Here is an 11,626-nt window from a genome sequence, read left to right on the forward strand (position 1 = left end):
GTTTGGGGTCAGGCATGGTGGTGGTAGTGTGATGGTTTGGGGTCCAGCATGGTGGTGGCAGTGTGATGGTTTGGGGTCAGGCATGGTGGTGGTAGAGATGGTTTGGGGTCAGCATGGTGGTGGTAGTATGATGGTTTGGGGTCCAGCATGGTGGTGGTAGTGTGATGGTTTGGGGTCAGCATGGTGGTGGTAGTGTGATGGTTTGGGGTCAGCATGGTGGTGGTAGTGTGATGGTTTGGGGTCAGCATGATGGTGATAGTGTGATGGTTTTGGGTCAGCATGGTGGTGGTAGTGTGATGGTTTGGGGTCCAGCATGGTGGTGGTAGTGTGATGGTTTGGGGTCAGCATGGTGGTGGTAGTGTGATGGTTTGGGGTCAGCATGGTGGTGGTAGTGTGATGGTTTGGGGTCAGCATGGTGGTGGTAGTGTGATGGTTTGGGGTCCAGCATGGTGGTGGTAGTGTGATGGTTTGGGGTCAGCATGGTGGTGGTAGTGTGATGGTTTGGGGTCCAGCATGTTGGTAGTGTGATGGTAGTGTGATGGTAGTGTGATGTTTTGGGGTCAGCATGGTGGTGGTAGTGTGATGGTTTGGGGTCCAGCATGGTGGTGGTAGTGTGATGGTTTGGGGTCAGCATGGTGGTGGTAGTGTGATGGTTTTGGGTCAGCATGGTGGTGGTCGTGTGATGGTTTGGGTCCAGCATGGTGGTGGTAGTGTGATGGTTTGGGGTCAGCATGGTGGTGGTAGTGTGATGGTAGTGTGATGGTTTGGGGTCAGCATGGTGGTGGTAGTGTGATGGTTTGGGGTCAGCATGGTGGTGGTAGTGTGATGGTTTGGGGTCCAGCATGGTGGTGGTAGTGTGATGGTTTGGGGTCAGCATGGTGGTGGTAGTGTGATGGTTTGGGGTCCAGCATGTTGGTAGTGTGATAGTAGTGTGATGGTTTGGGGTCAGCATGGTGGTGGTAGTGTGATGGTTTGGGGTCCAACATGGTGGTGGTAGTGTGATGGTTTGGGCTCAGCATGGTGGTGGTAGTGTGATGGTTTGGTGTCAGCATGGTGGTGGTGGTGTGATGGTTTGGGGTCAGCATGGTGGTGGTAGTGTGATGGTTTGGGGTCAGCATGGTGGTGGTAGTGTGATGGTTTGGGGTCAGCATGGTGGTGGTAGTGTGATGGTTTGGGGATGCTTTGCTGCCTCAGGACCTGGACGACTTGCCTTAACAGGACCTGGACGACTTGCCTATTCTACAGGAGAATGTCAGGCCATCCGTCTGTGAGCTGAAGCACAGCTGGGTCATGCAGCAATACAACGATCCAAAAGTTTTGGAATGGCCTAGTCAAAGTCCAGACCTAATCCCAATTGAGATGTTGTGTCAGGACTTTAAAGGAGTAGTTCAGGCTTGAAAATCCACAAATGTCGCTGAGTTAAAGCAGTTCTGCATGGAAGACTCTGGATTAACTATCTACTGTTAAAAAAACATTTGTTTTAATGGACAATTCTATGAACTGCCTTGGGCAAGTGTTCAAGTTTACACACTACTTGTTATCTATCCTGAAGTAAAATATAAAACGCAACATGTTAAGTGTTGTTAGTGAGCATTTGTCCAATGTTTCATGAGCTGAAATAAAAGATGTCAGAAATGTTCCTTGTTAGTGAGCATTTCTCCTGTGCCTTCGATAATCCACCCACCTGATAGGTGAGACATATCAAGAAGCTGATTAAACTGCACGGTCATTACACAGGTGCACCTTGTGTTGGGAACAATAAAAGGCCACAGTTTTGTCACACAACACAATGCCATAGAAGTTTTAAAGGAGTGTGCAATTGGCTGACTGCAGGAATGTCCACCCGTTGTTGGCAGATAACTAAATGTTTCTCTAAAACAAAGTCGTTTTGGAAATGTGGTAGTATGTCCAACCGGCCTCACGACCGCAGACCACGTGTAACCACACCTGCCCAGGACCTCCACATACAGCATCTTCACCTGAGGGACGGTCTGAGACCAGCCAACCGGAAGAATTATTGCAAAAAAAATCTGAAACTATCTCGGGGAAGCTCGTCGTCCTCACCAGGGTCTTGACCTCAAATCACAAGCGCCGAATACAACAGGTAGACCTTACAGTGAAATGCTTACTTACGAGCCTCTAACCAACAATGTAGTTTAAAAAAATACAGATAAGAAATAAAAGTAACAAAAGTAATAAAAGTAATAAGTCATTAAAGAGCAGCAGTAAAATAACAATGTGGAGGCTATATACTGTAATGATACCCCCTGTATATAGCTTCCACATTGACCTGGTACAGAGTTATATACAGGGGGTATCATTACAGAGTCAATGTGGGGGCTATATACAGGGGGTATCATTACAGAGTCAATGTGGGGGCTATATACAGGGGGTACCGGTACAGAGTCAATGTGGAGGCTATATACAGGGGGTACCGGTACAGAGTCAATGTGGAGGCTATATACAGGGGTACCGGTACAGAGTCAATGTGGAGGCTATATACAGGGGGTACCGGTACAGAGTCAATGTGGAGGCTATATACAGGGTGTTATGGTACAGAGTCAATGTGGAGGCTATATACAGGGGGTACCTGTACAGAGTCAATGTGGGGGCTATATACAGGGGGTACCGGTACAGAGTCAATGTGGAGGCTATATACAGGGGGTACCGGTACAGAGTCAATGTGGAGGCTATATACAGGGTGTTATGGTACAGAGTCAATGTGGAGGCTATATACAGGGGGTACCTGTACAGAGTCAATGTGGAGGCTATATACAGGGGTACAGGTACAGAGTCAGTGTGGATGCTATATACACGGGGTACCGGTACAGAGTCAATGTGGAGGCTATATACAGGGGTACTGGTACAGAGTCAATGTGGAGGCTATATACAGGGGGACCGGTACAGATTCATTGTGGAGGCTATATACAGGGGGTACTGGTACAGAATCAGTGTGGATGCTATATACAGGGGGTACCGGTACAGAGTCAATGTGGAGGCTATATACAGGGGGTACCGGTACTGGGCCATACGCATTACCCTCTGTAGTGCCTGGCGGTCGGAGGCCGAGCAGTTGCCGTACCAGGCAGTGATGCGACCAGTCAGGATGCTCTCGATGGTGTAGCTGTATCCTTTTGAGGATCCGAGGACCCATGCCAAATCTTTTTAGTCTACTGAGGGGGAATAGGTTTGTTGTGCCCTCTTCACGAGTGTCTTGGTGTGTTTGGACCATGATAGTTTGTTGGTGATGTGGACTCCAAGGAACATGAAGCTCTCAACCTGCTCCACTGCAGCCCCGTCGATGAGAATGGGGGCGTGTTCGGTCCTCCTTTTCCATTTGTCCACAATCATCTCCTTTGTCTTGATCACGTTGAGGGAGAGGTTGTTATCCTGGCACCACGCAGCCAGGTCTATGACCTCCTCCCTATAGGCTGTCTCGTCGTTGATCAGACCTACCACTGTTGTATCATCGGCAAACTTAGAAGGTGGTCTAGTGTTTCTGGGATAATGATGTTGATGTGAGCCATGACCAGCCTTTCAAAGCACTTCATGGCTACAGATGTGAGTACTACGGGTCGGTAGTCATTTAGGCAGGTTACCTTGGTGTTCTTGGTCACAGGGACTATGGTGGTCTGCTTAAAACATGTTGGTATTACAGACTGTCAGGGAGAGGTTGAAAATGTCAGTGAAGACACTTGCCAGTTGGTCAGCGCATGCTCGGAGTACATATCCTGGTAATCCGTCTGGCCCTGCGCAGCCTTGTGAATGTTGACCTGTTTAAAGGTCTTACTCACATCGGCTGCGGAGAGCGTGCTCACACAGTCTTCCTGTACAGCTGGCGCTTTCGTTTCGGTGTTATTTGCCTCGAAGCGAGCATAGAAGTAGTTTAGCTCGTCTGGTAGGCTTGTAACACTGGCAGTCTCCGGCTACTAGGAGCACCGCCTCTGGGTGAGTGTTTTCTATTGGTGGAATACAGCTCATTCAATGCTGTCTGGGTGAGTGTTTTCTATTGGTGGAATACAGCTCATTCAATGCTGTCTGGGTGAGCTTGTTTGCTATTGGTGGAATACAGCTCATTCAATGCTGTCTGGGTGAGTGTTTGCTATTGGTGGAATACAGCTCATTCAATGCTGTCTGGGTGAGTGTTTTCTATTGGTGGAATACAGCTCATTCAATGCTGTCTGGGTGAGTGTTTGCTATTGGTGGAATACAGCTCATTCAATGCTGTCTGGGTGAGTGTTTGCTATTGGTGGAATACAGCTCATTCAATGCTGTCTGGGTGAGTGTTTGCTATTGGTGGAATACAGCTCATTCAATGCTGTCTGGGTGAGTGTTTGCTATTGGTGGAATACAGCTCATTCAATGCTCTCTGGGTGAGTGTTTTCTATTGGTGGAATACAGCTCATTCAATGCTGTCTGGGTGAGTGTTTGCTATTGGTGGAATACAGCTCATTCAATGCTGTCTGGGTGAGTGTTTTCTATTGGTGGAATACAGCTCATTCAATGCTGTCTGGGTGAGTGTTTTCTATTGGTGGAATACAGCTCATTCAATGCTGTCTGGGTGAGCTTGTTTGCTATTGGTGGAATACAGCTCATTCAATGCTGTCTGGGTGAGTGTTTGCTATTGGTGGAATACAGCTCATTCAATGCTGTCTGGGTGAGTGTTTGCTATTGGTGGAATACAGCTCATTCAATGCTGTCTGGGTGAGTGTTTGCTATTGGTGGAATACAGCTCATTCAATGCTGTCTTAGTGCCTCTGACTCTGACTAAACAGCTACGGAAAATACAGATGAAAACTCTCTAGGTAGATAGTGTGGTCTACAGCTTATCATGAGGAAAAGGAGGGCAGACTGACCCCTCCTGTCTCAGCCTCCAGTATTTATGCTGCAGTAGTTTATGTGTCGGGGGGCTAGGGTCAGTTTGTTATATCTGGAGTATTTCTCCTGTCTTATCCGGTGTCCTGTGGAAATGTAAGTGTGCTCTCTCTAATTCTCTCTCTAATTCTCTCTCTTTCTTTCTCTCTCTCGGAGGACCTGAGCCCTAGGACCATGCCTCAGGACTACCTGGCCTGATGACTCCTTGCTGTCCCCAGTCCACCTGGTCGTGCTGCTGCTCCAGTTTCAACTGTTCTGCCTGCGGCTATGGAACCCTGACCTGTTCACCGGACGTGCTACCTCTCCCAGACCTGCTGTTTTCAACTCTCTAGAGACAGCAGGAGCGGTAGAGATACTCTGAATGATCAGCTATGAAAAGCCAACTGACATTTACTTCTGAGGTGCTGACCTGCTGCACCCTCGACAACCACTGTGATTATTATTAATTGACCATGCTGGTAATCTATGAACATTTGAACATCTTGGCCATGTTCTGTTATAACCTCCACCCGGCACAGCCAGAAGAGGACTGGCTAACCCTCATAGCCTGGTTCCTCTCATTGTTTCTTCCTAGGTTTTGGCCTTTCTAGGGAGTTTTTCCTAGCCACAGTGCTTCTACACCTGCATTGCTTGCTGTTTGGGGTTTTAGGCTGCGTTTCTGTACAGCACTTTGAGATATCAGCTGATGAAAGAAGGTCTATATAAATAAATGATATATATAAATAAATTTGATTTGATTTTGGTTTGATTTGCGAGGAGAGAGCATGGGGGAGGGGAGTAGAGTGGAGGAAGAAGGGGGAGTAGAGTGGGGGAGGAGGAGGGAGAGATGAGTAGAGTGGGGGAAAAGGAGGGAGTAGAGTGGGCGAGGAGAGGGGAGAGAGGAGTAGAGTGGGGGAGAAGGGGGAGTAGAGTGGGCGAGGAGGGGAGAGTGAGGAGGGGGAGAGGAGTAGAGTGGGCGAGGAGGGGGAGAGAGGAGTAGAGTGGGGGAGAAGGGGGAGTAGAGTGGGTGAGGAGGGGGAGAGAGGAGGAGGGGGGAGAGGAGTAGAGTGGGGGAAAAGGGGGAGTAGAGTGGGCGAGGAGGGGGAGAGAGGAGTAGAGTAGGGGAAAAAGGGGGAGTAGAGTGGGCGAGAAGGGGGAGTAGAGTGGGCGAGGAGGGGGAGAGAAGAGTAGAGTGGGGGAGAAGGGGGAGTAGAGTGGGCGAGGAGGGGGAGTAGAGTGGGCGAGGAGCGGGGAGAGAGGAGTAGAGTAGGGGAAAAGGGGGAGTAGAGTGGGGTAGGAGGGGGAGTAGAGTGGGGGAGGATGGGGGCGTAGAGTGGGGGGGGAGGGGGAAAGAGAGGAGGGGGAGAGGAGTAGAGTGGGGGAAAAGGGGGATTAGAGTGGGGGGAGGGGGGGAGTAGAGTGGGGGAGGAGGGGGAGAGAGGAGTAGAGTAGGGGAAAAGGGGGAGTAGAGTGGGGGAGGAGGGGGAAAGAGAGGAGGGGGAGAGGAGTAGAGTAGGGGAAAAGGGGGAGTAGAGTGGGTGAGGAGGGGGAGTAGAGTGGGGGAGAAAAAGTAAGCACGTCACTATTAGTCCTGTTGTTTACCAAGCACGTCACTATTAGTCCTGTTGTTTACCAAGCATGTCACTATTAATCCTGTTGTTTACCAAGCATGTCACTATTAGTCCTGTTGTTTACCAAGCATGTCACAATTTGTCCTGTTGTTTACCAAGCATGTCACTATTAGTCCTGTTGTTTACCAAGCATGTCACAATTTGTCCTGTTGTTTACCAAGCATGTCACTATTAGTCCTGTTGTTTACCAAGCACGTCACTATTAGTCCTGTTGTTTACCAAGCATGTCACTATTAGTCCTGTTGTTTACCAAGCATGTCACTATTAATCCTGTTGTTTACCAAGCATGTCACTATTAGTCCTGTTGTTTACCAAGCATGTCACAATTTGTCCTGTTGTTTACCAAGCATGTCACTATTAGTCCTGTTGTTTACCAAGCACGTCACTATTAGTCCTGTTGTTTACCAAGCATGTCACTATTAGTCCTGTTGTTTACCAAGCATGTCACTATTAATCCTGTTGTTTACCAAGCATGTCACTATTAATCCTGTTGTTTACCAAGCATGTCACAATTTGTCCTGTTGTTTACCAAGCATGTCACTATTAGTCCTGTTGTTTACCAAGCATGTCACAATTTGTCCTGTTGTTTACCAAGCATGTCACTATTAGTCCTGTTGTTTACCAAGCATGTCACTATTAATCCTGTTGTTTACCAAGCATGTCACTATTAGTCCTGTTGTTTACCAAGCATGTCACAATTTGTCCTGTTGTTTACCAAGCATGTCACTATTAGTCCTGTTGTCTACCAAGCACGTGCCAAATTAAATTTGCCTTCACGAGCCATAACATCCTAGTAAATATATTGTATCTGTGAGCTACTCTCAGAAGCTCTGGCTCAATTTAAACCAGCAGAACTCTCAGATTCATACTCAGGTATCATATGGGCTACACTCTCTGCCTCGGTTTTATTACGGTGGTGTTACCTGCAGGTACATACAACACCTCTCCATTCTGCCTACCAGAGGCTTGCTTTCTCCTAAAACACACACAAGCCCTTGGGCAGCTCCTTCTCTCTAATCTCGTATCAAAGCCTGCGTCTTTCAAAGCATCTCACACACACACACACACACAATCTTCCTGTCCAGTTTTGCACCCCCTCAGGCTCATGCAGTGGAGGAGATCTTCGTGGGCTATATTCAACCTTGTCTCAGGGTAGTAAGTTAGGGGTCTGTTGATATCCCTCTAGTGGTGTGGGGGCTGTGCTTTGGCAAAGTGTGTGGGGTTATATCCTGCCTGGTTGGCCCTGTCCTCGGGTATCGTCGGACGGGGCCACAGTGTCTCCTGACCCCTCCTGTCTCAACCCCCAGTATCTATGCTACAATAGTCCATGTGCCTGGAGTTAGTCTGTTACATCTGGAGTATTTCTCCTGTCTTATCAGGTGTCTCTCTGTCTTTCTCAATTCAATTCAAGGGGCTTTATTCACATGGGAAACGTGTTAACATCGCCAAAGCAAGTGAGGCAGATAATATACAAAGTGAAATAAACAATAAATAGTCTCTCTCTCCCTCGCTCCCTCTCTCCCTCTCTCCCTCCCCCCCACCCCCCCCAGTCCATCTGGTCACGCTGCTGAGGCTATGGAACCCTGACCTGTTCACCAGACGTGCTTCCTTGCCCCGGACCTGCTGTTTTCGACTGTCTCTCTCTACCGCACCTGCTGTCTCTAACTCTGAATGATATTTCCTCCTGAGGTGCTGACCTTTGCACCCTCTGCAACCACTGTGATTATTACTGTTATTTGAACCTGCTGGTCATCTGTGAACGTTTGAATATCTTGGAGAACGATCTGGCCGGTGGAGGCTGCTGAGGGGAGGACGGGGAGGACGGGGAGAACGATCTGGCCGGTGGAGGCTGCTGAGGGGAGGACGGGGAGGACGGGGAGAACGATCTGGCCGGTGGAGGCTGCTGAGGGGAGGACGGGGAGGACGGGGAGAACGATCTGGCCGGTGGAGGCTGCTGAGGGGAGGACGGGGAGGACGGGGAGAACGATCTGGCCGGTGGAGGCTGCTGAGGGGAGGACGGGGAGGACGGGGAGAACGATCTGGCCGGTGGAGGCTGCTGAGGGGAGGACGGCTCGTCATAATGGATGGAATATTTCAATGAAATGATATCATACACATCAAAGACGCGGTGGTTGATACCGTTATGAGCTGTCCTCCCCTCAGCAGCCTCCACTGGATCTGGCCTTAATGTACTCTGATCATCAGGGCGGCAGGGTAGCCTAGTGGTTAGAGCGTTGGATTAGTATCCTCGAGCTGACAAGGTGTCGTTCCGCCCCTGAACTTGTTATTTGAACCTGAAAATAAGAATTTGTTCTTAACTGACTTGCCTAGTTAATTGAAGGTCAAATAAAAAATGTAATCTCCGCTTACAAAGCCTGAAAGGGACTGGCCGCCCCTCTGAGACGAGTTCCTCTTCTTCCTAAGTTCTTGTCTTCCTTGCCACTGTGGTTCTACATCTGCGTTGCTTATTGTTTGGGGCTGCTGATATAAAAATCCTTCATAAATAAATGTTATTGATGACACACACCACCTCACACACACCCTTCTAGTTGCTTAAAGTAACAATTCTCTTCATAAATCATAGAGAAATATATAGTAGGAACTGAAACATTCTGCTCTTCTGATTCTTGAGGTGTTACGACAGAGAGACACAGAGAAAGTTGTCGGGACATTTGAGCCTGTGTGTCCTCTAACGCTGTGTTTATAAACACTTGGATGGGTCAGTATGAATACAGCAGCCTCCGTTTGGACTGAGGACTGTCCAGGACTGCAGGACAGGACAGGACATCTGCAGGACATCAGGTCACCTGTAGTCTGTATGACGGCGCCTCTAGAGGTCACCTGATGTCCTGCAGTCTGTATAACGGCCCCTCTAGAGGTCACCTGATGTCCTGTAGTCTGTATAACGGCCCCTCTAGAGGTCACCTGATGTCCTGTAGTCTGTATAACGGCCCCTCTAGAGGTCACCTGATGTCCTGCAGTCTGTATAACGGCCCCTCTAGAGGTCACCTGATGTCCTGCAGTCTGTATAACGGCCCCTCTAGAGGTCACCTGATGTCCTGTAGTCTGTATCCAAATATAGGGTAAATATAGATACATACTGTAGTGTACTTACAGGTAAGTAGTTAGGTGGCTGAGGGGTAGGGGAGAGGGGGTAGGGTAGAGGGGTAGGGTGTAGGGTAGAGTGGGTAGGGTAGAGGGGGTAGGAGGTAGGGTAAATATAGATACATACTGTAGTGTACTTACAGGTAAGTAGTTAGGTGGCTGAGGGGTAGGGTAGAGGGGCTAGGGTAGAGGGGTAGGGTGTAGGGTAGAGTGGGTAGGGTAGAGGGGTAGGGTAGAGGGGATAGGGGGGTAGGGTAGGGGTAGGGTAGGGGGGTAGGGTAGAGGGGGTGGGTAGAAGGTAGGGTAAATATAGATAGATACTGTAGTGTACTTACAGGTAAGTAGTTAGGGGTGGCTGAGGGGTAGGGGAGAGGGGTAGGGTAGAGGGGATAGGGTGTAGGGTAGAGTGGGTAGGGTAGAGTGGGTAGGGTAGAGGAGATAGGGTGTAGGGTAGGGGGTAGGGTAAATATAGATACATACTGAGGAGATAGTGTACTTACAGGTAAGTAGTTAGGGGTGGCTGAGGGGTAGGGGAGAGGGGGTAGGGTAGAGGGGGTAGGGGGTAGGGTAGGGGGTAGGGTAGAGGGGTAGGGTGTAGGGGAGAGTGGGTAGGGTAGAGGGGTAGGAGGTAGGGTAAATATAGATAGGGTACTGTAGTGTACTTACAGGTAAGTAGTTAGGGTGGCTGAGGGGTAGGGGAGAGGGGGTAGGGTAGAGGGGAGATAGGGTGGGTAGGGGGTAGGGGGGGTAGGAGGGTAGGAGGGGGTAGGATAGAGGAGATAGGGTGTAGGGTGGAGGGGTAGGGTAGAGGGGGTAGGGTAGAGGGGTAGGGTGTAGGGGAGAGGGGTAGGGTAGAGGGGGTAGGGTGGAGATAGGGGAGGGGGGGGTAGGGTAGAGGGGGTAGGGTAGAGGAGATAGGGTGTAGGGTAGAGGGGTAGGGTAGGGTGGGTAGGGTAGGAGGTAGGGTAAATAGATACATACTGTAGTGTACTTAGAGGGGTAGGGTTAGGTGGCTGAGGGGTAGGGTAGAGGGGGTAGGGTAGAGGGGTAGGGTGTAGGGTAGAGTGGGTAGGGTAGAGGGGGTAGGGTAGGGAGATAGGGGTGTAGGGTAGAGTGGGTAGGGTAGAGGGGGTAGGGTAGAGGAGATAGGGTGTAGGGTAGAGTGGGTAGGGTAGAGGGGGTAGGGTGTAGGGTAGAGTGGGTAGGGTAGAGGGGGTAGGGTAGGGAGATAGGGTGTAGGGTAGAGTGGGTAGGGTAGAGTGGGTAGGAGGTAGGGTAAATATAGATACATACTGTAGTGTACTTACAGGTAAGTAGTTAGGTGGCTGAGGTTGTCAGGTACAGCTGATAGTCCCAGTTCAGAACAGTCCGCCAGAACAAAGATACCATCCTCCTCACACTGACACGGAGAAGGGCACAGTCCTGCCCCCGATGAGTCCTTCTGCCCCCCGCGCCCGTACCCCAACACACCCCACGACCAGCACAGCACCATCAACACACACAGCATCTCTCTTTCTGTCCTTCTCTCACAGACTGATCATTTATTATTTTCTCCCCTTTCTCTCTCTCTGTCAGTCTCTCCAATCTTGTCAGTCTCTCTCTCTCTCTCTCTCTGTCAGTCTTTCCAGTCTTGTCAGTCTCTCTCTCTCTCTGTCAGTCTCTCCAGTCTTGTCAGTCTCTCTCTCTCCAGTTGGTATACCAGTCAGCAGTTAGGTCCCATAGTTTGCATAACACATCTCTTGGTTGCCTTCTCCGTCTGCTCTATCTCTTCTTCTTTATCAATCTGCCTCCCACCTCTCTCTCTCTCTCTCTCTCTCTCTCTCTCTCTCTCTCTCTCTCTCTCTCTCTCTCTCTCTCTCTCTCTCTCTCTCTCTCTCTCTCTCTCTCTCTCTCTCTCTCTCTCTCTCTCTCTCTCTCTCTCTCTCTCTCTCTCTCTCTCTCTCTCTCTCTCTCTCTCTCTCTCTCTCTTTTTGAAACATGTACCTATTGTATAGTGAGTTCATCAGCTCTGAATGTGCTGTGTTGATTGGCTCAAA

The 11,626-nt window shown here is 49.6% G+C and overlaps 1 protein-coding gene across 1 annotated transcript in view; it reads right to left on the reverse strand.

Annotated features, from left to right (window-relative positions):
* The window catches only part of LOC112238935 (leucine-rich repeat-containing G-protein coupled receptor 6), a 77,717-nt gene extending 66,304 nt beyond the window's left edge, over window positions 1-11,413 (reverse strand). Inside the window, 1 exon segment of the mRNA XM_042299867.1 lies at window positions 10,898-11,413. Coding sequence (XP_042155801.1) covers window positions 10,898-11,097 — 200 coding nt within the window. The 5' untranslated portion in view covers window positions 11,098-11,413.
* Between the last annotated feature and the right edge of the window lie 213 nt (window positions 11,414-11,626).

Source organism: Oncorhynchus tshawytscha, linkage group LG16 (genome assembly GCF_018296145.1).
Source record: "Oncorhynchus tshawytscha isolate Ot180627B linkage group LG16, Otsh_v2.0, whole genome shotgun sequence".
NCBI lineage: Eukaryota > Metazoa > Chordata > Actinopteri > Salmoniformes > Salmonidae > Oncorhynchus > Oncorhynchus tshawytscha.